The 26,057-nt window shown below is 55.0% G+C and overlaps 7 protein-coding genes across 7 annotated transcripts; 2 read left to right on the forward strand and 5 right to left on the reverse strand.

Annotated features, from left to right (window-relative positions):
- Positions 1–2,501: 2,501 nt before the first annotated feature.
- Positions 2,502–4,805, forward strand: CLUP02_08148 (homeobox domain-containing protein; the record flags this gene model as incomplete). Its single annotated transcript, XM_049287138.1, has 4 exons — positions 2,502–3,187; positions 3,243–3,380; positions 3,445–4,142; positions 4,201–4,805. The coding sequence occupies 4 exons, from the start codon at positions 2,502–2,504 to the stop codon at positions 4,803–4,805; spliced, it is 2,127 nt and encodes a 708-aa protein (XP_049144281.1).
- A 3,591-nt stretch (positions 4,806–8,396) lies between these two features.
- CLUP02_08149 (uncharacterized protein) lies at positions 8,397–8,525 on the reverse strand (the record flags this gene model as incomplete). The annotated part of the gene is made up of 1 exon (XM_049287139.1): positions 8,397–8,525. One exon carries the CDS (start codon positions 8,523–8,525, stop codon positions 8,397–8,399), a length of 129 nt encoding a protein of 42 aa, XP_049144282.1.
- Positions 8,526–10,029: 1,504 nt separating this feature from the next.
- Positions 10,030–12,537, reverse strand: CLUP02_08150 (uncharacterized protein; the record flags this gene model as incomplete). Its single annotated transcript, XM_049287140.1, has 5 exons — positions 10,030–10,955; positions 11,018–11,505; positions 11,590–11,826; positions 12,026–12,385; positions 12,530–12,537. The coding sequence occupies 5 exons, from the start codon at positions 12,535–12,537 to the stop codon at positions 10,030–10,032; spliced, it is 2,019 nt and encodes a 672-aa protein (XP_049144283.1).
- Positions 12,538–13,960: 1,423 nt separating this feature from the next.
- CLUP02_08151 (uncharacterized protein) lies at positions 13,961–14,650 on the reverse strand (the record flags this gene model as incomplete). Its single annotated transcript, XM_049287141.1, has 5 exons — positions 13,961–13,998; positions 14,140–14,161; positions 14,233–14,283; positions 14,342–14,419; positions 14,462–14,650. The coding sequence occupies 5 exons, from the start codon at positions 14,648–14,650 to the stop codon at positions 13,961–13,963; spliced, it is 378 nt and encodes a 125-aa protein (XP_049144284.1).
- A 1,012-nt stretch (positions 14,651–15,662) lies between these two features.
- On the reverse strand, positions 15,663–18,428 carry CLUP02_08152 (ATP-dependent metallopeptidase HflB; the record flags this gene model as incomplete). The annotated part of the gene is made up of 2 exons (XM_049287142.1): positions 15,663–16,471; positions 16,529–18,428. The coding sequence occupies 2 exons, from the start codon at positions 18,426–18,428 to the stop codon at positions 15,663–15,665; spliced, it is 2,709 nt and encodes a 902-aa protein (XP_049144285.1).
- Positions 18,429–19,254: 826 nt separating this feature from the next.
- CLUP02_08153 (fungal specific transcription factor) lies at positions 19,255–23,488 on the reverse strand (the record flags this gene model as incomplete). The annotated part of the gene is made up of 9 exons (XM_049287143.1): positions 19,255–19,322; positions 19,400–20,112; positions 20,170–21,742; positions 21,798–21,862; positions 21,922–22,079; positions 22,133–22,527; positions 22,623–22,651; positions 22,753–22,931; positions 23,345–23,488. The coding sequence occupies 9 exons, from the start codon at positions 23,486–23,488 to the stop codon at positions 19,255–19,257; spliced, it is 3,324 nt and encodes a 1,107-aa protein (XP_049144286.1).
- A 715-nt stretch (positions 23,489–24,203) lies between these two features.
- On the forward strand, positions 24,204–25,926 carry CLUP02_08154 (uncharacterized protein; the record flags this gene model as incomplete). The annotated part of the gene is made up of 4 exons (XM_049287144.1): positions 24,204–24,408; positions 24,656–24,694; positions 25,389–25,448; positions 25,670–25,926. The coding sequence occupies 4 exons, from the start codon at positions 24,204–24,206 to the stop codon at positions 25,924–25,926; spliced, it is 561 nt and encodes a 186-aa protein (XP_049144287.1).
- Positions 25,927–26,057: the final 131 nt, after the last annotated feature.

A 26,057-nucleotide genomic window follows, 5' to 3' on the forward strand; every position in this document is an offset into this window, starting at 1 on the left:
TTTTTCTTTACTTTTCCCGAGCCGTCTTTTCGATTCTTTCTCTCTGCCGTGTTGCGTAAGTACGCAGTAATAATGTGTGTCAAGGGCTTGCTCGAGAGAGAGGCATGTATGTGTGATGTCGGAGCCTCGGAGGAGGAGGAGGAAGACCATCTGTCCCTGTGCAATATCGCGTGTATCCGTAACTTGTAAGTACACAGGGAACCTTGAGGTGGTTTGTGATCCCCCTTCGCCTCGATGCGAGATCCATAGTATCATTATTTTTGGGGCCAAGCAGTCAAACCTTCGGCCGCGCCTTTCGGTGCCTGTGCCTGTGCCTCGCGCTTGTGCCTGTCTGGTACCTGAGCTTTTTTCATGAACCCAGCTCTGGGTTCAGGTTCAGGTTCTTTTTTTGATCTCTCTGCGGCCGCACCAAGCCAAGGGCCAGAAAAAATTACTGGAAAATGGGAACAGGCGCGGGAAAAGGGAGAGCCCCCGTTCGACCCTGTCTCATTCCCTCCTCTCCATTGCTCCAAAACCGCCCACCTGGTTCTGTACTGATTCAGGTGTCGACATCAGCCTGCCTATTCAGGCCTTCACAGACAAGGTGACCCCGTTTCACCATGGGCTGCTCAACTCTGCTCAGCTGGCACGCCGCTGCAAGAAATCTGTCATCTCAATCCAGGATCTCTCTCTTTTTTTTGCCTTTACCAACACGGGCCAAGGGTCAGGTATCTCTCTCACTCACACACACACATACTATGTACTCTCTCTCTCTTTCTCTCGCTCGCGCTATGCCATGCTGGGCTGGAAATGACGGAATGGTGTTGGGTAGGTTATAGGTTCCAGGACAGTCAACAGCAGCACGGCATTAGCCATTCAGCCGAAAATCTTAAGGCCATGGGCTTTGGTGATATAGCTGCTACCATCGTCCGGTTCATCTGTCACCTCGCTTTGAGCGATCCCCCAGGCTCAGCCCAGGTCTTCTTCTCGAACACACAGGGTGGACACTGGAAGAGGAGGAGTAGGAGGGTACCACCGTGGGAACTTGGTAGTGCTTGGGAAGAAGACTGGACGTGGTGGACGGAAATATCCACACCCATACCACATTTACACGCACAGATGCATGTGGCTCAGCAGAGCAGCAGCATCAACAACAACAGCATCCCGCGACAAGAGCAACAGCTGGTATTAGCTGCCCACCCACGTTCGCGCGTGCCCCGACTGACTTGTTGATGCCAGGAACTGCTGCTGGTGCTGCTGGTGCTTCCCAGACCACCTTACCCACCCCTCCCCCTACCCTACCCTACGGATCCATCCCCTACCCTGCAGTCCCCTTCCCTCCCCGTCTGTCCATATCCACATGGACAAATCTACACCCACGTCCACATCCCAAATACACACACCCACGTCCAAGCCGGGGGCCTGGCGGCGGCGACGGCGGGCGGGCAAAGCTCGATGCCATGCCATGCCTATCCGTACCCGTCTGGCATGGCATGGCATGAGCTGCTGCTTGTGCTTCTACTTCTGCTTTCTCTGCTACGGATACTGCTGCTGCGGCTTTTCTCACTCGAGTCGGCGAGCCTTAAACCATGCATCGGGTCCCTTTTTCAACCATCTCATTCTCCACTGCTACGGTACCTGAGTACCCTCTTCACCCCAGTCATCCTCGTCCTCCTCGACACCACCAGTCAGGTACCGAGTACACTCGAACCCTCGTCGTTGAACCAGCCGTTATTCCTCTCCCCCCATCGTGGCCAGTTGCTTCTGGCTGCCCGTGCTGGCCCTGGCTCGAGTCCCAAGTCCTCCTGTCCGGATCCAGCCTCGACATTTCTCCGTGTGGATGGCCGTACCCTTCGGTATTAATTCCACCTCTGTCAAACTAAGGAGCAAGGGCTTCCTTACAAGACCGCCTTATTACAACCACGGGTATCCTTCAGACTTGCCATACACAACGGGGCCTGTCAGTTCCAGGCCCAGGAACGCCTCCCAGTCGATCGACCCCGCCATACTATCAGTTGGCACACCCTCAAATTTATACAATATATGATCGATCCTACCTCGTGGGACCTGGGGTAGCCAAGTCCTCTTTCCCTTTTTCATCATCTTCTCTTCCTTTTCCCAAAACGACTTGACGCATCAACGCATCATCCTCTCTCTACATCTATATATCACTCTCACTCTTACACTCTCTCTTTTGATTAACTTGTTAAGAACCATCTCGGGACGGACCCAACTCCAAGGCCAGACACCTTGACCTTCCGACATCAACCTTACCTTGAATCATCAACATAGAGTGCTGTTATATTACCACTATCGGTTGCTTTTGTCGTACACCTTCTAGCTCATCTAGATCTCGGCAAACATCGATAGCTTCCTACACAATCCCTCCAAACACTCCTTTCCCATCTGTCCTAGATTCAACCTCATCTCAGGACATCCTCTCCAGAGAGATCCAGATCGTCCTTGTACCAGCTCGAAACAAGACAACCACCTCATAAACCGAAACCACCACACCTGTCCCAATGCTTGTTACCAGGCAGTTTGACACCACCGAGCAGAGCCACTGGTCCTACAGCAAATTTGAGACTCCCCTCCACAAGGCCCCTACCACTCCTCCACGCATGTCGAACCAGTTCGAAGCTCCGTTGCCCACGCCTCCCGAGTGGCAAGGGCAGCAGTACTCTTACCTCCCAGGGCCGGAAAATAACGTCTTCTCCCAGGCGTACGGAGCTGGCAATGAGACCTCGGATGCGTCGCAACCTCGCACTGCAACCGGCGCCCCTGCACAAGTAGAGATCCAGACGAAGCAAGAACCCGGTCTGGAAAACCGTGGCACAGCAGACCCTCTTGGACTTCGTCAAGTGAAGCAGCCCACTCCGGAAGACGAGCCCGAGGACAGACAGCAGCAGCAACAACAGCAGGAACAGCGACAGGCATCGCAGTCCTTGGAGAAGACCGCAGAGCCGGCATCTCAGGAACCCACGGCATCAACAGATATGCAGGGCCAGACAATGATCTCGAACCCGGCTTCATCAACAGAGCTCGGGGCCGATGTGTCTTCGTCCCAGATGGACCATGACGAGGGTAGCTTGAGCAAGGACGAGGACGACGACGTGCTTGACGATGATGATATGCTCGACGACGGCGATGGAACCCCACAGACGGCCGCAGAGCGGACAGCAGCCCGGAGGAAGATGAAGCGTTTCCGGTTAGTCGAAGCAGCACATGAAGCATTGTTAGCGGCATACTGACCACAACGACAGTCTCACACACCAACAGACGAGATTCCTCATGAGTGAATTCGCCAAGCAGCCTCACCCTGATGCCGCCCACAGAGAACGCCTGTCAAGGGAGATCCCCGGCCTGAGCCCTCGCCAAGTACAAGTCTGGTTCCAGAACCGGTGAGCCTGCTCGCAACCTAACAATATCAAAGAGACAGTGGAACTAATCCTGTTCATCCAATAGCCGTGCGAAGATTAAGCGTCTCACAGCCGATGACCGTGACCGCATGATCAAGATGCGTGCGGTTCCCGACGACTTTGACAACGTGCAGGCTCTTCACTCCCCCTACGGCGCGGTCCACGGTCTCAACACTCCCATGTCATCCCCCATGAACTTTGGTACACAGTCATACGTCGACCACATGATTCGTCCTTTGATGGTCGACGTCCGCAGGGCAGAGGGTGGCGAGGAGCACATGTCGTCTACGGGACTCAGCCCTGGATTTGGAAGCATCGGATTCACTCCCCCGGGAACCATGAGCAGCCCGGATATCCTGTCTCCCATGACACCCAATTCGACTGGCGACCACCGCTACGGATACGGCAGCCACCTGTCGCCCATGGGCCCCGGCCCCCGAACCTCAAACCCCTTTGCGCGACAGGGCGCCCTCGAGAACTCCATGTCCATGCACCGCGGCCAGCCGAGCCGACCTCTCCAGCCTCTCGAGCTCCGCGAGACCATGAACCGGTCAAGGTCGGACCTCAACTCTCCTCTCCGCTCCAGCATGTCCTGGAAGGGCGACGCGATCGACTACAGCACATACCACCACGGAGCCGGCGGAAGCCCTCAGCTGAGTGGAAGACAGCAGTCGGTCTACCAGCCAGAGCAGATGAGCGGCCCCTCAAGCAGCGGCCTCCCTTACGAGTCAAGCTCTTACTCCAGTATGCTTTCAACCATCATCTCATGATAAAAAACTAGTGTCACTAACCCCAAACGTAGGCAACAACTCACCTCCCGGCATGAACTACTCGAGCTTCCCCGGCGGCCCGCCAAACCGCCTGCGCGCCCGCGCCTCATCAGGCACCCTCGGCCTCGACCTCCGCAACCAGTACCGCTCTGTCGGATCCGTCCCGCCCCCAGGCCACTCCCCGGCCCCTGGCGCGACCTCGGCCCAGTTCGCCTACACCTCCAGTCTGCCCTCAGCCCCCCTCACCGCGCCCGTCGACTTCTCCCTGCCCCGCACGCCCGGCGCCCGACCCGGCGGTGTCCAGGACTACTCGATGCCTCAGATGAGCGCGCCCATCGCCGCGCCCAACGACTTCTCGCAGGCCTTCCACGCCAGCATGAGCACCTCCAGCTCCAGGACGCCCATGCGCGACACATTTGGCGGCGGCGGCCCGATGCCGCCTCAGCACACCCCTCACGGCGCGCACAGCGGCGAGTACGCTCAGCAGCAGCAGCAACATCACCAGGAACAACAGCGCGGAGGAGACGAGTACGGACACGAGTTCGGCGCGCTGAAGAGGAAGAGAAGCTTCTCGAGCGGAGCACCGGCCGGACCTGGACCCGCACCCGGACCTCAGGCATACGGAAGCACAGCATAAAGACAAGTAAAAGAGAACCCAAAAAAAAAAGAAGAAAAAACACAAATCTCATGTGGACCATACTTGGAAAGTTGGCCAAACCCCCAAAGATACCCCAAGGCAAAGGAAAGGGAGGAAGAGACAAAGGGAGGGGGAAATCCGGAAACATTCTGCTTTGGTTTTTTGGGTCGGAAAATCTGATTTTTTTTACCTGTTCTTAGAATAAGGGGTGTGCGAGCGCGCTGCTCCAACGACATGACTCTCTCTTGCGTTTGTTGATTTCGGTCTGGCCTTTTTTTTGGTTTTTTGGTTTTTTTCGCTTCTTGGGTTTCTTGTATGATGAGACGAAAGCTCCCAATTTTCTGTCTTTCTTGTTTTTGTCTTTTTTTTCTCTTCTGCTCTATGCACATATTACTTTTTTGGCAACTCCATATATCCCCAAATGACATACAAAAAGGGACCTTTCTGTCTTTTACTGCAAACTGCTCCCCATCTCTTCCTTTCCTCTCGAGTGCTTCCCAGGACTGGACGTCAGGGTGTTTCTGTTCTTGAAATTTGTACTCTATCAAAATACCCCCTTCTCCAAACGTCAAGACGTATCTCAATGTGGTTTTTTGCTTTCCGCGTTTCTTGAGTGTTGTAGCAGAACAGGGAAGTTTCTTAGTATATGCAAATACCACCTTGATTCGTCAAAGACATGATGTGCCTCAAAAGATGTGTGCCGAACCTGCCGAAAAAGCCAAGCTACCCAGTCCAAGGCAACACCCGTCGGCGCGGATTCAGCCGCCATCACAACCTTGCATCAGGATTCGAGATCTCACGAGGGGCTGGACTACCTTGAGAAACTGAACAGGTGGGAGGAGGAGAGGGGGGGGGGGTGGTTTCAAGAAGAGGAAGGGAAAGAAAAAAGGAAATATCCCGAGACGGAAGAAAGAAGTGATGGGCTGCAAGTATAGCTTCGGTTAGCGAGAGAGTAGGAGTGTATGTGAGAGAGAGAGAAGGTCGCCCACTCCCTTCCATCCCATCCTTACCGAGGTTTTCTTTCCAACAATTGTGTTCGTGATGGGTCACCATAGACCTTACCTCATGTAACCCTGGACGTCTCGTCTCGTCTCGTCTCGCTTCATTCGCCCTTGAAAACTGAACCGAGATCATCCATAACCTTAACTACCTTACCTAAAAGCCCTTCCCAAAACACGACTTAGCAGCGAGGACTGGAGAGTAGCTCTCGAGATGACCGGTACGCCAGGTCATCGAGTGATCTGACTCTGTGAGTGAATCCGAGGAAGGAGACCTCCATAACCGAATGATTCCTCGACCCGCTTAACAACAAGTGCAGTGTAGTTTGCATCGCTGTTGGTCACGAGTGGTTTCCCTCCACTAATCTGCCCCCCCGGTTCCTCATCACCGGAAACTAGTTGCGATCCGGCCGGAGGCGTCCAAATGCTGTGCTCTGGTTGGTCCCCGCTCGCTCGTCCGCTTCCTCCGCCGGCTTCATTCTCGGCGGTGCTGGTCCGGGCAAGGGGGGGCGGGGGAATCACGGGAGCTGGCAAGACGGACGAGCTCGCCGGTTCCTCCCCCACGATCCTACTCTTTTCTTTGCCTCTTGCTCTGGTCTTGCAGCTCAATGGAGGGCTCTTCTTACTCTTGCTCTTGTCAGTACTAAGTAAGTAGGCAGAGGGTATATCTTTCTGGCAGCTGTAAGACCCCCCTGCCCCCTCATGTACCGCCGCCGGGCCTACTGCAGCTTACCTTACCTACGAACTTAACCCGACCAGACGGAGGCCATCCAAGGCTACTCGGGGTCCTTTGAACGGAGCGATGAGACCCTCAAGATCGAGGATACAACCTCGTAAGGCCGGGGGGTAGTAGATAATGCTACGTAGTATGCCCAAACTCCCTTCTGGCGGAACAGGCAAAAGGATGATGATTGAAACCATACCAAAGACTCAATGCCGGTAAGCTTTCTCGCCAAGTTCACCCAACTTTGCATACCCTGAATGAGTCCTCCATGCAGTTAGGTTACCCCCCACGCAGCCCCCTCCATTCACTGCTCACGGTCGAGATCGGCTTCGTCGGAGTCAACTCGATTAAGCTTAAGCTCAAAGGAACCGAAGCCAACGAGCGTGGTCCTTTCTGAACGCTTACACGCCCCCTCCCCCCTTTCCCGTGAAGCCATGCCTTCCTCCCGGAATGGCGGGGATACCAGTGGCGAGGGACGGTACCGGTGTCATTCATCTTTCCTCTGTCTCAAAATCGAGAGACGTACCACCATGGCAAAATGGAGAAGTACCGGCAACTTACATACTCCGTCTTGTTTTGTTCTTGGTTCCTGGTCACCTTGTTTGGTGTGCACGCCTCCCCCTTCCCAACCCCTGCCGTGGCTGTCTGTGATCCAAGAGTACAGCCATCAGACCATCACCATCTCTTCTCAGGAGACCGAATGTCATTGTGATGGATACATTTACTGCTAAGCATCCGAGGTAGCAGCAGTAGCTGTTGTCTCTCTTCAGGTACTACCTCAAGCCACGCTGCGGTATGGCAAAGATCCGTGGCCCTCTGAATCGTGCCGTAAGCATCGGATCTGCCACGATACACAGGTAAAGTCTTGGATCGCGTGGTTTGGGGCGATGAGGATGTGAATCCCTCTGTCCCGACCTATCCTGTTCTGTCTTTGTCCAACTGCCTTGCACCGCTTGCGTGCTGAGGCGAAACCTCTGTGGAGTACAAGAGAGACATGTGGTTTCGACGTTGGGTAGCAGGCGACAGGCCATTTCAAGGATGTCTTTAACGTCAGGCCTTTAGGACTCTACCCCGTATGATGGAGGCGGCGAGGAAAAGAGACATTCTGCGGCAGCTACTTGCTACGGTAGCTCATCTGACAGCAGGGGGATACATGATCCGGGACCAAAGCAGGATTTGTGAGGGCGAAAAGGAGAAAAAGAAAGCATGAAACGCAAACGGCAGGCCTTTCCCGGATCTGTTGTCTCGGCTGTTGGCTGGCAAAGTTGTACCTGGTTCCGCACCCTATATGTGGCAACTGCTTCGAGCCTTTGACAGAACCGCCCGCTGCTGGTTATCAAATACTCTCGGTGACAGATGACACAGGCACAGCCCGATTGAACGGCAGGCAGGCAGCCGGCCAATACCCCAACCTCCCCGAGAGCTGGATAAATTACTGGAACGTGGTATCAAAGTTAAGCTCCAGCTACCCGAGGGACAGAGTATTAACCTTGTGCTACCCCGTGGGGATGGGGTCTGGATGGTACGGTACGTTGTGACCCCCGGATTTTCCGTACTTATGAAGAGAACTGGCGGGCTGTATGTCGTGAGGGTTGTCAGATCGACGGAGGGACTGCAGTAGATGGTTACTTACGCGTGGGTATAATCGGCTACATGTGGCCAAGTTAAAGTCAACCTTTGCCGAAGTAATACGGAGGTAGAGATGCGCAAGACATGCAAGAGGCCGCGATTGTCCAGGCCGACAGCTTCAATGTAGTTGAGGCGGGGAAGGGGGGCGTGTCTTCATCTAGGCTGGGCCAAGGCGATTAGTTCCCGAGGCGTCAGATCGGGCGACAGCTGGTTCTCGTTTGTCGTATGAGGACGCTTGGCTCAATGCGTGTGTCCGGAGGCAGACGGCCGACGACAGAGACCCGGCCGCCGCAGCATGATAGGTGGAGGACGTAGGGCTCCGCGAGTGCCCAACCACACCAAGGCTCTCGGTACTCTGAGGTACCTCATTATTCGGTGCGATGCGAGGTTCAATGCTAGGACTGAAGCAAGCTGACTGCGTATTCGGTATTGGGCCCTGTTGTTGACCTTGGGGAGATGCGATGATTGGGTCTCGTGGTTGAGCGACGGAAGTTCCTCATACCTTACCAGTTGCCCTGCAGGAGACGGCCTATCACGGAGGGCGTTGCCGAGAGGACCTGACGGGAGGGTCGGCGTGACCCCCCGGGTTCATGCCGTCGAAGGCTTCGAGTCCAAGGCGAGCCAATGGCGGAAGCTGTCCGATATTGCAAGCTTCCCGTGGCGGGGAAGGGTCAGTGAGCTACCGATCATGGCACGAATCTGGTTTCCCATGTGCCGCTAGAAAGAGACCCTCGAAGGTTGATGGTTTCTCTCCGGGATGTGAGTTTTGCACCGTGTCGACCTCAGCCGAGACGATATAGTAACGTAACGTCAGGCCTAGTAGACAACGAGCGAGCCATGCACGCTTCGACGCTTAATTCGGCGACTAAGTCAAGATCAGAGCTGTATCCGAGCTATCGGCCCAGGGTTGCCCGAACCGTTATACATGGAATGTGGCTGAGAATCAGGCGGCGCCGACGACGACGGCTCAATCGATTGCCGCCCAGTGTCGAAGGCGACGTCAGGCGAAAGAGATGATGTGAGAGAGACGGTAAAGAGGACGAGGAGTGAGGGATCGTGGGGTTGTAGAAGAGAAGTATGGTGTGAGGCGCACTGACCACCGCCGCATCCTCAATTCCAACGTCCCGTCCCCGTTCCTGTCAATTACACGGTAGTCCCTTCTTCTCGTCAACCAAACAGACTACGGTCAAGATTCTTCAGAAGCCAATGATTCTAAAAGGTACGCCTGTCCGCAGGCTCCTCCCTCCCTCAGCAGAACCGATACTGACTTGCTAAGCGAGCTCATGCCGAACACCAGCGGCTTTCGTACCAGGGAAACTGGAAGCCAATCACAGAGACCCCGATTGCCTAAACGGGCTTGCGGGGCGTGCTGGGCCGAGCGGACGCTGACCGCTCCTACTGCCCAGAATCAATGTGTCAATCCCATTACTGACGCGTAAAAAGCTGTCCAATTGTTACCTTGATCCAGGGTCTACAGGTGTAGTTATGTGAGAAGACCCTGTGTTCTTCCCTTCTTTGACACGTTGCCGGGAGGTTCACTGTCACTGGAGCTGAGTAGAGCTGGACACGGAGTAAGGTGCGTTGATATACTGATCAACGCCAACTAAGCACACATTGTTAGGTGTTGGTATACACGCCAGCAAAGCAGCTTTTCGGCCAGTACAAAGTGCAGTAATCTGTGTTGAATTCCGTACGTATGTTCTCTGGTGGTTGCAGGTAGGTGGAAGGACGGTTTGCACGACCTAGGCCACCTTCAAATCCCCTTTTCTGCCCTCAATCTTTCAACAGTGGTAAATATTCTTGGGTATCAACTGGTCAAGCATTACGGTATTTCTCTAATACTCTCCAATCTCGGGTCACTTCAACGCTGACCTCAATCAGCCGTCGCAGCGTGCCCTCCTCTCCTCGTCGTCGTTCCCGCACCCTGCACGCTCCGAGACTGTCCCGCCTCCGCCACGTCCTCCCGACTTCTCCCCGGTTCCTCCGCCGACGCAAAGATGCCATCGCCGTTCCCGGGTGCCTGCCTACTACCACGTCCCTCCTCCCCAACATTATCATAATCAGACACCCGCGTCCCGTCCGAATCATCACCCGAGTCCCCGCCCCCGTGGACCCCACCGATACCTTCCATGGTGAAAGGCGACGCCGTAGCCTCGTCAAGCGCGCTCAGCTCCTCGGGTGAGAACCAGCGCGGCAGAAGCCAGGCGCGGATGGGAATCAGCAGCATAATGAAAACGGGGAACCCCACCGCGGCGACGGTCTGCGTGATGGCGAACGTGGCGCCGAACCCGACGAGCTCGACGGCCACGAATTCCCAGACGGCGCGGCGCCGGCGGATCCGCTTGAGCGGGTGGCCCGGCGGCGTCAGGTTCTTGTCGCGCAGCAGGAAGAGGATCTTGAGGGTGATGCCGTTCCCTTCGAGGGCCTGCACGCCCATGACGAAGAAGAGGCCGGCGAGCACGCCGTGCGGGATGAGGTGGAGGACGACCAGCAGGGGGCCCGTCATCGTGCCGAGGGTCAGGAGGCCCTGGGCCAGGTTGGACACGCGCTGCTCCACCACATGCGAGGCCTTTGTCACGTAGCTGCCCTTGAACTCGCCCTTTTCGTCCGTCTCGGGTTCTGATTTGCTGACTGTCAGGGAGTCGGTGTGGAACGGGGCTTGCGGGATGAGGCCGTTTGGGAACGGCAGGCCGAGGATGCCCGCCACGCCCGTTGTGAGGCCGAGCAAGAAGAGATCCCAGTGGAATCCGGCCGGCTTCTTGAGCGGGAACTCGGTTCCCTGTGCGATGAGTGAAGATACTGCGAGCTCGTATTAGTTTTGCGAAGCCTTGGATAGGGAGAGTCGAGCGCATGTTCCTTACCGTTGTGATCGAACCAGAACAAAATGGTCAAGAGGATAGCAAAGGGGATAGCCAGGAAGACATCCCCGACAGGAATGTTCCAAAAGTCCACAAGCCAACTCCTGTCCGCCGTGGGCATGAAGGCGATACCAGTAGGCAGCACCTCCAAATCGACGGGTTCCATCCTGCCAATGTGCACGAACCCCGTAAAGAAGATGAGAGTGAGCGGGGTGCCGTAGTCCTTGAGGAAGACGCGCGCGTGGTGGTGGAACAGGCTGCTCCCGCCGACGCCGGCGCAGACGTAGGCGACCATGAAGACGAGCAGGGCGGCGACGATGGAGAGGTAAAAGGGCTCGGCGTCGCCCAGCCTCTGGAGGACCTGGATGCCCTTTTGGAGGTAGATGAAGGCCACGTAGAAGCCGAAGATGTCGCAGGGGAAGCGCGTGACGTAGCGGAGCCAGTTGCACGAGTTCGTGACGGCGAGGATCCAGTGGAAGACTAGTGACCACCTGCCCGCCCGTTGAATGTTTCGTCAGTGCGTGATGAGGTGAAGGTGGAAGGGGAAGGGAGGAAAGGGTTTGGGCGAGACTTACAGGCCGATCCAGCACATGAATGCTAGGTAGTTTGTGCCGGTTGGCTCCATGATATCGTATACGGTGTAGTTGAAGACGGTGATGGGGCCTGTGACGCCGACAATGACCAGGGGCTGGCAGGCCAGTAGAGAGAAGACCACGGCCCCGAGAACGGAAGCTAGGAGGACCTCGTTGACTCCGTACGTCGATCCCGTGCTCGTAAACATGTCGAGGGAGAATGCCAACGCGGGCAAGATGCTGCAAAGCCGGTAAGCCGAGTGTCAACAAGCCGAGTATCGAGATAACTGATAGCAATAGGCATCGAAAGCAACATTACAACAGAGGATTAGGCACACGGGTCCGACCTTCATCCTGGCATACGGCTGGCTAAACATCATACTTTCCGAGAGGAATGGAAGGATCAGAACCACAGAGGATGACAACAAGACGGACATACTTTGCAAAATACATGTAGACCGTGGCCGGCACCACACGATAGTCCCAGGCATCGGTCCAGTCACTGACGTAAAAGGGCGCCCGACGACGGAGGTCGTTGACCATACCGCGGAAAAGGTGCACTTTCCACCAGCCGCCGGGTCTGCGCGAGGTGCGGTTGCCGGAGCCGGTGCCGGTGCCGGTGCTGTCGTTCCGTGTGGCGTCCTGCGCAGGCGAGGGACGTCGACCCGGCAGGACCGCCTTTTCGTCGATATTAGATACCATGGCCGTCGTTGTCGTCGCCGTCGTTTTCGCCGTCGAGTGGATCAAGTATCGGATTACTTGTAAGAGAGGGCTGGCTTGGCGGTTGGAAACAGTGGGACTGCTGATTATGACGCCTTGCGACGAGAGATGAGGGTCTCTTCTAAACAAAAAGCTGCAATCAAACAATGCACAGAAAGCAATGCAAAGATGTAGAAACAGGGGCCAATAACGAGTTCAGCAAAACAGGATGTGAGGCCGATACGCAATCATGTCGGCAGGGAACACAAGAGCCTTCAGATCGTCTTGAAGCTCTGTTTCAACTCCGCCGAACCGGTTGAGACTCTTCGTATACTGAGTGTCGGGTGGTGGCAACTTGGGGGACCCGTGATGCTCGTGGGCGCCCTCGCCCGAGAGGACGGGTTGGCGGTTGTATTTAAGTTGTGTATCCGTACAGAGGGGATATCCGTAGACAGACTAGAGCGACGGGCGGCCGAGGCAAGGTTTCCTTCGCCTCAAGTCCCCGAGAAACCCAACCCGAGCCGGGGAGGGTTATTGTCTCTCAATGACGGAGTGGAGATCGCGGGATCGTCTACACTACGCGCTGCGAGAGTCCAGAGAAAAACGGCAGTGAATACGGGGGTCCGCAGGTTGAAGTTGGAATTGAGTGGATATCGAAAGAGGTGCGAAATGTAACGACAGACCTGGATTTGGTCGCAGAAGGAGGAAGAAAAGTTACGCAAAGAGACAAGGGGGGGACCTGAGTTCCTGGTCCTGACGGATAACGCTGAATCGAGATTGGTCGGCGAGACAAATTTCGAAGACGACACGGCCCCACCCCGCCGGAGATCTCGAACAGGGAGCGATCTTGGGTGGAATTCAACGGCAATATCCTACGACGGCAATGAGATTATGTGAGTGTTGACCGCATTTCAGAGAAGGAGAGAAAGTGACAGAGTTTGGCATCATCATGATAGAGTTGTCGCAATAGACTCACTCGCACAGAGGAGAGGTGACGGAAAACACGGTTGCGACGGGAATTCCTAGTGTATTACTCCGTACACCACCAATACTTCGGGCAGGTCACAGGTATCCCACCTCACCAGTTCTTCCCTCTTTCTCCCCTCCCCACCCCGCCGCCGTCGGTCGCCTCCCGCTTCCTTGCCGTCACCGCTCCTCGCCGAGTCAGCGAATCGTCTGGTCACCAAAAAAACTGACAAAGGCCGACCGCCGAAGCAAGTTCTCGCCACGTGCATATCTGCAGTATAGCCGCCCTCCGTTAGGTACCTTGGCACCTGGAAGTTTTGCGATATCCAGGTATTTTCAATGCAGTACCTACTCCGTGCCTATCCCCCCCTCTCTTCCCACCCTTTCCTCCGCCGGCAACCCCAGTCTTGGAAACCCGAAGCAAATTGGGAATGAATCGACGCTCTTGATTGGCTCTTCTGGAACTAAATTGAAATTCTGCTTGGGCAGAATGAATGATTTATTCGATACCCTCTTTTCTTTTGGATGCTTTCGTCTTCCCACCTACGGGATACCTGACCTCGTACGAGGGAATCCCGCTGCGTGCGCGCGCCTCGTTGTGGTTTCCTCACTGAAAGGGTAAGTAGTTCGTCTTACTGAAGAATTACCAATGACGTCTACGGATACAACGCAGTTAGATCCAAGGTATCCTGCAGTCAACAGTCACACATTAGTTCGTGCCCTCGTGCTCCTCTAGTCCGCCAGACTCTTGCGCCGTTCATGTCAGCCATCCTCTTACCCCGATGTAAGCAAGCAAAAGCAAAGGACGACGGGGCCAAAGTTCACTTGAGGCCCAAAGCTCTCTCTCCAACTCAACTTTTTTCCTGCCAAAGAGGTCTACTTACTTACCTCGTACCAAGAAGTTAGGTTGCTCGACTTGCGTGAGATCCGTCGGCAAAATTACACAAAAACGATCGGCAACCTTTTTTTTTTCTTTCTCACTCCTTTCGCGCGGCACTTGTATTCGGTGGCGGGCGGGCGCCGATTACACGTCTACCTAGCACAAACCCAGTCACACGGCCAGGACCGGCACACATCTACCCATCTACACCTTGCCCACAGGATCGGGACCACCTCCTTCTAGTGCGCCCTGCGCATGCACGCTGCTCTTCTCTCTTTCGTCGTAAATCTGTGTGTGTGTGACAGTGTGTATGTGTGGTGAACCAATCACTTGCCTCAGTGCCAATCTCAATTCTCGCTGGATATCTCGGCCCATCTTCGTCCCTGCAGTCTCGGGGTCCCGGGTCGCCGGGTTGCGGCACCCAGTCGAGGTTGGATTCATTGCGTTGAGTTCAAAGATGGATAGAAGCCTCTGAAAAAAAGGCATCATACTTTTCAGAGTCCAAATACGGTCCGTCATGCTTGAAATGGGGTCAATCAAGAGACTTACTATCCTTGCTATCAAATTCCGTACCCGTATACCATGTTCGAAAAGAGCTCGGCACGCATCCGACCCAGTAACGTTCTTTGCGGTTTGCGACGGATTGGCTTGTTCGGGATTCTTGGAAAAGGGGTGACTAAAGTCTCACCCTTGACTGATATTCGCCGACTTCATTCGCTGTCACGCTCATGATCATAGGTCACATCCAAAGTCTCCAAGACCACCCCGTATCGGAGGGCTGTTCAAACGGCATCAATTTGTCACAAGTGATGTTGTTCGCGGTGAGCATGCGTACCCTCGTAGGACTTCGGTTATCGAGCAGTACCTAGATTGCACAGCACGTTGAATCCAGAACACCACAACGTCAGTAACCCGAGGTAATTTCCCCGTCGCCATATGGAGGGGGTATCCTCTTGTCCTTTCGCATCGTCGAGGACCGAAGCCAACAACCTACACATCGCAGTTCAAAACACAAAAAGACCAGTCTAGATTTCTGCCCAGGTCGAACCACCAGGCCCTCTCAACCATATCAAAGGAGGCATCAAAAGCACCGGACACCACACAAACCTCCCAAAATCACAAACGGCATCGAGGAGAGGCAGCCTGCCCTCACTCCTCCCTTTGCACAGCATGCATCTTCACTCCACAACTCCATCATGTTTTCTTCAAACAATGGAAGCAATAAAAATAGGTAGAGATGTATCTACATAATTTCCTACAAGTACAACACTATGAAGAAAGTTGTTCCCCCCATCTTTACTCCAGGAAAGAAAAGCCCCCAATGATGATGATATGCCTTCTACTAGTAACACATCCGCCATAAAGGGCAAGAGTTGAGAGAGAGAGATAGCCTAGTTCTTTTTAAGGGGGAGAAACCGGGGGGTTGTTGATAACAAAAATACAATTTGCGGCATGTTGGCGTCCGCATGCCACCGCCTACGATACATCCTCCTCCTCCTCCTCGTCATCCACCTACGATCACATACACCCTTCATCTCCTCGGCGCGTCCTCAAGGCTCTTGAAAGTCGGCGACGGGCCGACGGGCGGCTGCTCAGGCGGGCTATCGACCTCTTCCGTAGGGAACGGCGGCGGCGCGCTCTTCTGCCCCTGCCCGCCAAAGTACTTTTCAAATTCCTGGTTGTCGCCAAACGGCCGGGGGCCGAGTAGGCGCACCAGGTCGTCGCGCGTCAGCATCTCCTTCTTGAGGAGCTCCTCGGCCACGATGCCGACCTCCTTCTTCTTCTCTGTCAGCAGGTCGCGGCACTGCTTGTAGGCCTCCTCCACGATGCGGTGCACCTCGGCGTCAATGGCCTGCGCCGTCGCCTCCGCAAACGGCTTCTGCAGCGTGTTCGGGTCGTCGTCAAAGTGCAGCGGGCCGACCTTCTCCGACATGCCCCACTGCGTCACCATCTTGCGCGCCATGTGCGTGACCTTGCGGAAGTCGTCGCTGGCCCCCGTTGTGACGGTGGGGAAGTGAAGCTCCTCCGAGATGCGTCCGCCGAGCGTCATGGCCATGCGGTCCATCAGCTGCTGGACAGTCATGAGATAGGCATCGCCCTGAGGAAGGTACTGGGCGTAACCCAATGCGCCTTGGCCACGGGGGATAATGGAAACCTTGAGGAGGGGGTCGGCGTTCTTGAAGTACCAGCCGCAGATGGCGTGGCCGGCCTCGTGGTAGGCCACCGTCTTCTTCTCCTCGGGGTTGAGCACAAGAGACTTGCGCTCGAGACCTCCGATGACACGCTCAATGGCTTGCTCAAAGTGAATCATCTCCACTGACTCGGCATTGGCACGCGCAGCTAGAATAAAGTTAGCATTCTTGGCAGATCAGGAACTAGAAGTCAGATCAAACTCACCAACCAGGGCAGCCTCGTTGACGGCGTTGGCAATGTCAGCACCGGAGAAACCCGGAGTCAGAGTTGCCAAACGGCCCATGAGGTGGTCCATATCTTCCTTGGTAACGATTTTGGCCAGGTGCACCTTGAAGATCTCCTGACGACCCTTCATGGTCGGGCGATCGATAAAGATGTGCCTGTCGAAACGACCGGGACGCATCAGCGCCTTGTCAAGAATGTCGGCTCTGTTGGTGCCAGCGAGGACAACAACCTGCTCCTGGGTGTTGAAACCGTCCATCTCGGTCAAGATCTGGTTCAGAGTCGCTTCGCGCTCGTCGTTGCCGCCCATACGGTTACCCTCCTGTCTTGATCGACCAATGGCGTCGATCTCATCGATGAAGATGATGCAGGGGGCACTCTTACGGGCATTTGCAAACAGGTCTCGCACTCTTGAAGGACCGACACCGACAAACATCTCGACAAACTCGGAACCGCTGACGCTGAAGAAGGGAACACCAGACTCGCCGGCTGTGGCCTTGGCAAGCAACGTCTTACCGGTTCCTGGGGGTCCGGCAAGAATGGCGCCGCGAGGGATCTTTGCGCCTAACCTCTCGAAGCGCTCGGGGGTCTTCAGGAAGCTGACAAACTCCATAATCTCCGTCTTGGCCTCGTCCATACCGGCAACATCGCTAAACTTGACCTTGATTGCTGTTTCGTGGTTAAACTTCTTGGCCTTGCTCTTGCCAAATCCAAACATCTGGTTGCCGCCACGTCCACCCATCGACTTTGTAGTGTAGTAGAGCAGACCAACCAGAAGGAGTGTGGGACCGAAGGCGTAGACCAAGGGCATGATGCCACCCTCGCTGGCGTAGCTGACGGGAATGCGCTCCGAGGTAGGGATGCCGAGTTCGTTCTGGGCGTCCCCGAGCTGCTTCTCGAACATCTCTACTGAGCCAATGGAAAAGTAGTACTGCATGTTGGGGTTGACACCCTCGTTTCCGCCGTACACCGACTGCACTCCATCCCTGTTCAGCTCAACACGCACGCGGCCAGGGTTCTTGATGACCACCAGCTTGTTGACCAGACCCTTGTCCAGGAAGTTCTTTCGCAGCTCCTGCCATGTGATCTCCTTCTCCTGGCCGAAGATCATGGACTCAAAGAAGGGCAGAACGACGATCCAGACGATGGCAGCAACAATCAGGTCGCCGGTGCTAAGCATGCCAAAGATCCATCTCTTGCCGCCCAATCCGCCGCCTGGTGCGCCCTCGTTGCCCTCCGAGTTGGAGTTGCGCCCTTCCTTCTGTTGCTTGCCCTGCTCGCCCTGCTGGGATTCCTTTGCGCCGTCCTCCTTCTCCTTTGTCGGATTCTGCTCCTCGCGCATAAGCACAGTCTGCTCGTATTCGGAGAACCTCTTTGCGACCTGCGTCGAGACGCGGAGAATCTTGGCGATGTCGGTGACCGTCATCTTCAGCTTCCGCTCCCTCAGTGTCAACAGGAGATCCCTCAGCTCCTGAGGAGCTCCCAACAGCTTCATCTCCTCCACACTCTTGATGAAGAAGTCCTTCTGGAACCGAGGCAGTCTGTCGTTCTGTCCCATCTTGAGCAAATTCTCAATCTCCTCCTCGTTGAGGTAGACCCATCCTTCGGGCAACGGCCATTCTTTCCTTATTTGCTCCTCTTTGGACAGCTTCTTCTCAGGTGCCTCTTCCTTCTTTTCAGGTTGCTTCTCATTCGTCTCCTTTTCGTTCCTCGGGGGCTCGGGGCCGTTTGTCGAATAAAACCGCGATCGATAGCAAGCTAGCGGAGCTTGCGGTCCGAGTCGTGCTATTCTGGAGGGCTGGAAGCGCATACGTGTTACCGGCTGCTGAGCGATCCTTACAGCTCGCGCGAGCTGCGCGGACTGGCGGAGGAACCTCGCCATGGTGTTGTGTTGTGTCTGTATGTCGCGGGGTGTCGAGGCGGGACGACCGGAGCCGGGTAGGAGGGAGTATTAACCGCGTGCAGCAATGTGCTATCTCATCGATGCGCCCCGGTAGTCGTTGGTACAATGCTAGGTCGGGTGTCAATGGGTTTGTGATGGCGATGTAGAGCACCAGCCGCACTTGGTTGCAGCGTTGGTGGTGAGAGAAAATCGTGTAAGGTGTGGTTGGTAATTGGACCAGGTGTTCCTAGGATGACTGTACGATGGCAAAAGCTCCCATAGTGATGAGTTCATGTCGGGCCCCATTGAGGCCGAGATTTTAGCGGTGCACGTGACTGTCAAGCTCCGTCCGCAGCCATCCAGCAAAACCCCCGGGCCCACCGCTGCCGCCTCCAGCGCCCCCCGTTCTCGGCTAAGAAGGACCTTTCCGCCCGCAAACTCCGATAATAATGAATGACACCTTGAATTCCATTTATACCACGCGTCGGTGGACAGGGTCTAGAGTGGTCCCGCCCGCTCGATTCTCAGGCCACCGTCTACTTACGTACATCATCAGTAATGTCTACGCAGTATGGAGTATAACCTGGTGCTTTGCTACCGTACCGTTGTTGGCCAAGAATAAGTAATGATTTCATTCAAATGTGCACGTTCTACGAATATCACATGGCATCTTTCAAAAAAGGGAACAATTCTAGAGCATCGCCTTGGTAATTTTGAATATGTCATTTCCGCCACTCTTTGGCAGGGTACAGCGTAATAAGCTAGATTCTCCCTACAAGTCTCCCAGCCATAGCTCCGTTCGGCAGGCCAATTACTCGTACATGCGTTAAATGGTTCGTGATGTCGTCTCATATATGCACATTATGCAACCTAAAATGTTCTGTCCAGTGACCACTTGTTGACGCGGTTGTCCGTCGAATCAAATATTCCAGCGCTTCGGACTTGCTCCGAGGGTTCCGAGATCAACTAACCCACATTGCCGTTTTCCACAGTCGGGTACGCACCGCCGCTCATCTCTGCCCAGTCCCAATCTAGAGTCATGGGGAGGGCGAACAGATCTTGCGGCAGGAGAGGTTGCTGGAACGGCCCGCCCATATTTACTGGCGGCGATCGAGCGCTGTTTGGCCCTGCAAATCCTGTCATCTCGCCAAAGTTGTTGAAGTTTGGTTGTTCTGGTATGCTGAAGTCCTGCGGCCATCCGGCAGACGGGAGTGCCGGCGATGGTTCTCGCATCGATGTTGTCGTCATGGGGCTGAAGCCGTGCCTCCTCCGATTCGCTTCTCCATTAAAGTCTGGTGATAATTGGCCGTTTGTCGTCGATGATGTAGCTGCACCGTTCACGGTTTGGGGAGTTGGAGTGGTGACTGAGACAGGCCTGGGTGTGTGTGTTGACGCGGCGGGACTTGACGACGTCTTGACAGCGGCGTCGCTCTTTCGTTTCCTCCGCGAAGACTGCTCCTTCTCCCCCTTTTCGATGACAAGCTTGGCTATCCTCTCAAACTCTGAGCACACTCCGAGCATACGGTGCACACCTCCGGTCTCTGCTTCTTGACCGAGCATGGACAAGAAGTTGACCACGAGATTCATCAACTTGGTATCCGACTTGGCTCTTGGGTCCATTGGGTTCTGCAGAATATTTCCGAATAATGTCATCAAGGCCGATACTGGGAAGTACAGAATAAGCCTACGAGACGAGGTTAGTTGTCATAAGCACAATAATCAGCGTTTTGACTCGACTTACCAAACACTTGGAGAATCTCCCTGTGGCATGTACTTGAGAAGCGAGATCGATGCTCGGGCGGCAGCGGTACAGAGCGCCGCAGAAGAGAAGACGCGGGGATTGAGGGGTTTGGCGTTGAGGCCCTGAATGGCATAGTTGGACAGGCGACTTGTCCAGTAGCCGTGGTGGACTGACATGCGGTGGATCGTCGTCAAGCAGTTGTAGTAAGTCAAGTGGAGCATGGCAACGTGCAAGATGAGAGGCGTATGCGACGCCTTGATCTCGTGCTCTGGTCTGAAATCGATCGGAATCCTGTCCTTCCATTCCTCGAGTTCCTGGTCGAGCTCTCCGATGGTGTTGAGGAGCTCTCCGCTCGATTGCTTTGTGGCCTTGGTCGAGTACAGTCGAGAGTAGACCTTGCTTTCAATTGTCGCAAACTCGCACATGACCCGGAAGAGGTTCATCTTACCCTTACCATCAGCCAAAGGAATGTTACCAATGTTGTCTTCCGGATCAGCATCGGGTAACTCGACGTTCATATCGTCATCGTCCTGAGCTGGCGGGCGGCCCGCTCGGAGGCAAAGGTCCTTGTCCAGCATGTAAGCGATCCAGAACACTCGCTTACGCTGCTCAATCTCAATGGGGTTGAGGTTGAAGCCAGTTCCTCTCTTGTGAAGGCCAATGCTATGTGCAAGACGAATGGATGTGGCGACCAGAAGGAATGTCGGTTGAGGGTTGGGAGTTCCTTGCATAAAGAGGGCCATTCCGAGCAAGGCCTGCACACTCAGCAAATCTGTGTTGCGCATCGATAATTCGGCAAAAGTCCCCAACGCGTTTTTCATGTAACCCCAAGCCTTATCGTCCTCCTCCTGCGGTACAAGATTACTCATGACACGCAGGCGATGGGCAAAAGCCAGAGCACAGTTCAAACTCGCCCACCAACCGGTGCCCTCGTACGGATCGTCGGAATATTGTCGCTCGACCAGATGCATGAACGTGGGTTGATGAAACAATGGGAACATGCAATTGAAGTTCTCAAAGAAGTCTTTCAGCAGAGACAACGCCTCCGTCTTGGGAGGCAGTGGCCGGAAGACTGGGCGGCGGAACAAGTCGCTGAAAACCTCGGGTTTCCAGGCGGTCCACTTGTGGTCGTCGATTGAAACTTCGGAAATCATTTGCTGGAACGAGTTGTCGCCCGTCTTCTCGTTCACCCACTGAATACCCTTGGGCGAAAAGATGGAGAAGCCTGACGAGGAACCGATGTATCGCGTCTCGCCACTTTGGTTGGTGACCAGAGAGCACATGAGCTCTGAAAGCGCCTCGACCTCCTCCTCGTTACCCTTCTCCTCGGATACGGAGGCCCGGCGCTTGTCGGCATCCTTGGGATCTCTGTGCGATTCTTTGGTAGGCTCAGGTGACGTTATAGCGCTGTGCGGCGTTGACATGGCCTCGTTCTGCCCCGATGTTGCTTGGGACGGAGATGTAGGGTTAGACGCAGCTTGGGATGCCTGTCTCGACTGCTGTTGTTTCTCTGCCAATCGCTTTTCGAGTGTGCCCAGATCCGTGTCACCGTCGTCGTCTTCGCCGAGAAGACCTACGCAATCGATTAGAACCATGTGCAGACGCATATCAATTTATGCATCACCAACCTGACAGCCTCAATAGATTCTCCATGCGGCCTAGACGGTTCTCGAGCCCTTCAATGTATTTCGCTCTGGACAGCTTGTTAGTCGGATATCGCGGAAAGGACTATATGATCACATCTCAGCGTACCCTTTTGGCGGATTACGCTTCTTTTCGACCTGAGTGAATACGCAATCCGTCTTGTAGTTTATGCAATGACTGCAGGCAGGCATCTTGCCGTCGCACTTGATTTTCTTCTTCCTACACATGTCACAAGCCTGCGGGCGCAGATGATTGGTGTAAGCGTTCTACTCTTCTTCACGGCAGGGCCGGCGATGGTCGCGCGAGTTTAGATGCTTACCCTCGCAATCCTTCTTCTCTTTGCCTCGTTTGCATCGTCGAGAAGGGTAGACGGGTCGCCAAACATGTGAGCAGCAAGGTCGGGGGGCATATGCGTGACGGGCAGGCCGTCGGGCGTGTAAGCGCCAAAAATCTGGGGCGGCTGGTTCATCATCTGGGGCGGTCCCCCCATATGAGGCATCTGGAAGCCCATGTGGTCCATGTTGGACGAATTGAGTCGGTGTTCACCGAAGCCGGGCACTCGCGGGGTTGTCGTCGGGACGCAAGGTCCGGGGGCGTGGTTTGCTGTGAAGGTGAGAGGATGCCGATGAGCGCGAGAAGCGCGCGGGTTATCGTCGACGAGCTGATCGGAGTGGTTGTAAAGCGGCGGTGTGCGCAATGGGATTGGGAGGGTGTCTAAGGACAGACGGCAAAGTTGGGAGGAGGAATTGGGGGGGTTTTCGAGGATGAAGTAAAAGACGAAAAGGGCCTAAAGGAAATCGGCCTGTCACGGTATTTGCAAGCAGGTAGCGTCAGATGGCTAGCGCAGCGGCAGAGGGGTGGGCACTGCTATTCGCTCGGTACTACGGTGGCTTGGTCGAATTGTTAACGCCGAGAGGTGGACTTGTTTCCGTAGCGGACCTCCCAAGGCGATAGACCCCGAAGCTCTTCGTTTTAGGTCTGGCCTGGAATCCGCAGCGGTGGAGTGTCTCGTCAAGGTGAAGCTCGAGCTGAAGCAGAGCGTGAAGCGGTTGACTTAAGGTAATCGGGGTGGCGTAAGAAGTCTCGTCGGGTTGGTGGACCGTGGGATTGTTGGTCGACTAGTCGAGTTGATGAGTTTGAATCACGTTGAGAGAGATAGAGATCCGAAAGGGAAATATCCGTAGAGAGGGAACTTGTGAGGTATGTTCTAACTAGGGGGGCGAACGTACCTTTGACAAGTAGGAAGGGGAGTTGGGAGGTTATCGCGTTGTTGGACGTCTTAGAAGTTCCGTAGTTCCAGCAAGTTTGAATAGCTAGTTAGGAAGGGTGGGAAAGGGGGAAAGATGAAAGAAAAGTTGACGGCTGAATGATGGGACGGAAGGACGATGGACAAAAGAGAAGAGCTGAGCTGGGCGGTATCACATAACTCATCACCTCCTGTTGCACCTTAAGGTCCGCAGTACTTTTTCCACAGCTTGGGGAAAGGGGGGGGGGGGGGCAAACGGCGTTACAGAGTTGCAAACTCGCAGACTCGTCCGTCAATGTGCTTGCAGTGGCATTGGTCAGCGGGGCGTAGCTGACCAGGGGGTAAGGAGGGGGGAGGGGGAGGGGGCACCACTGGTCTCGTTTCGCTGCCCGCGGTGCTCTCCCAGATCCCCCAGCTGTAAGGTACCATCCACGGTATCCGCGTACCTTACCCAAGGTACCTGCCTTTCGTGCCTTCCCACGACATTCTACATGCTTAAACAAACGGAAACTTGTACCTTCCACAAGGGGGGTTATTGGAGAAGGATGGGGAGGTGCTTCGGGAAGGGGCGACCCCGACTTCTGCTGCTGCTGTCGCCCGCCGGCCCGGAGGACGAGATGGTACGAAGGACGGATACGTACAAGGGTGACATACGTAGGAAGCGAGAGGTCGACTTAGGTTCCTTCCTTACCAGATCAACGTAAGTAGGTATACGGCTATACGTACCTTATTACCAATGAATTAAAGAGAGCACATGGCATTCAACTGCATCTCATGTAATAATCCGCGCCTCTTTATTATTCTGCTACGTTCTTCTACACCCCCAAACGTCGCTTTGCTATTTTGGTTTGCTGCCTCGCCTGCCATTGGAGCATCTCGAAAGCCACCACCATCACAACCACATTGTACTGGTAATGGTGGTGGTGTAGAGTTGCTTCTCCTCGCCAGTCAACTGGCCTCTCATCCCAGGTTCGACGCCAATTCGCTTGTCTGCGGTGCCTGTTGGCCGCCGGAGCAACTGTCTGATACTTTGCGGGTCATGACTCGGCACTTTGATCGATGCTGCAAAGCTAGGTACAGCTGTCAGGAGAGAGGCAGCGCAAGGCCATGCATCTACAATGCCCTAGATCCGTTCCAGGGTACGATGAAGGCCAGGAGACACGTCTACCCCGAGCCGCGACGCCAAGATGCTCCTCCGCGCCCTCACCGATTCGACTTCCAGGTTTTCCGCCTGGTCGGTTCCAACTTCCAACTCATCGACGCCATTGACCACGAGGAGAGCGCCTGGATTCCGTGGCGGACCTCGTCTCCCGCTTCTTGGCTTCCACCGTTCATCACTTCACCGTCATGTAGGTCGCTCTCCTCCCCACCCATCCCACTTTACCGGCCTAACCCCCCCCCCCCCCCTCAACTTCTAACCCTTTTGATATCGGAATTGTTCTTTGGTCTCAGCTCTCGACCACCCCTACACAGCAATACCCAGCATTCGCAGACCTCCCCCCCGTCGTTCTCTCTGTCACTCTGCAACCCCTGGCGCGGCACCATGTGCGAGGAACACTCTCGCGGCGAATCATATCGGCTGAATCGGCTTGACAGGCCCCATCTACCGCCCGTGCGGCGCCATCTGCAGTGCATGTACGGATACCTTAATCAATCTCCCTCCCCTGGCCTGCACCTCTTACAAGCTGGGCTCCTCCACGTCCCGAGCGTCCGAAGATACCTAGTTCTCCAACTTGGATCCTCACCTCAACCTGAGAGAAGGCGCCATCGAATAGGGAATGGCACAGAAGAAAAAAATAAGAATGGACACGGGACGGATACTTACCAACGATATCACGAACTCTACTCGTTCCCATATTTCAATCAGGAAAGCGGCTCGGTATCCGTCACTGTCTGGGGGGCCATGCTCTCAAGAAAGCTCTAAATCCTGATGGGAAGATGAATCTTCTCGTAGCTCGGACACACCTTTTCAGTCTTGACGGCTAGACTAGCTCGGAATCAGTCCAGGAACAAGGGTTTGCTTGATGTGACAGGCACAAGCGCAGAACCTTCTCTCCCTCTTCCTCTTATCTCTTACTCACTCGTAGTCACAGACGCTAGCCAACCGCAACGAGGGAAACCGCCATCCGGCGTCGAGCACGGAGAATCACTCGCATGCGCATATGGCGTGCCGGCCTGGGCTCGTCACGGAGTTATCTCCAATTCGCGGTACCGCTCGCGGGCATTGACGGAGCCCCCACCCCCCTAAACGATAATTGCTTTACCGTTATCGAGGCCTGTCTGAAGCTATGGTAACAGCTTATTCACAATTGCTCTGACAATCAGACAGTGAGGCCTCTTTGCATGCCCAACCAGCTCGGCGAGGCTTATATCCAGTCGGCCGGGTGGAGTGCGCGCGCGGGAGGCCGGGGGCTCAGCTGTTTGATCCGAGCAAGCCGGAGCAAATATCTCGACTCCTCAAGATCCATTTTCAATGACTCCATGATATTTCATCCTGGCAAGGAGAGATGGGGGAAACGCTCTACGAAAACGGGGCGTGGCCTTTGTCGTTGGATACCGCAAGTGTCTAGAGCGAGCATATCACGAGACAAACCAAGGCATACGACCAAGATCGCACATCGATACCAACGTCAACCCAGCAAGATCTCGTGCTGTCGCCTCGCGCCTCGCTCTTCACTACTTCAGGTTACGCCGCCGCTGCGATGTATTGCGCCGAGGTCCGCGGCGTACTAGAGCCCTTCTCGAATAACCATCCCGGGCCTATGTACGGAATGCAGGTGCCATCGATGTCGTGGGTGGTTCATACTGGTCTCGACACCTTCGGACGGTTGAAGATGCCGCAGGGTTCGAAGAAGTGGAGCTCTTGAGACCGGGAGTGAGGTTTCTTACTCCAAGCTCGGGTATTATGCGAGGCTCCTATTGTTATGGAGCAGGAAGCTCTGGCCTGATGGAGGCGCATGCTGTCTTTGCCCCCCCAGGTATGAAGCACCCGAAGCCA

Source organism: Colletotrichum lupini, chromosome 4 (genome assembly GCF_023278565.1).
Source record: "Colletotrichum lupini chromosome 4, complete sequence".
Taxonomy (NCBI): Eukaryota; Fungi; Ascomycota; class Sordariomycetes; order Glomerellales; family Glomerellaceae; genus Colletotrichum; species Colletotrichum lupini.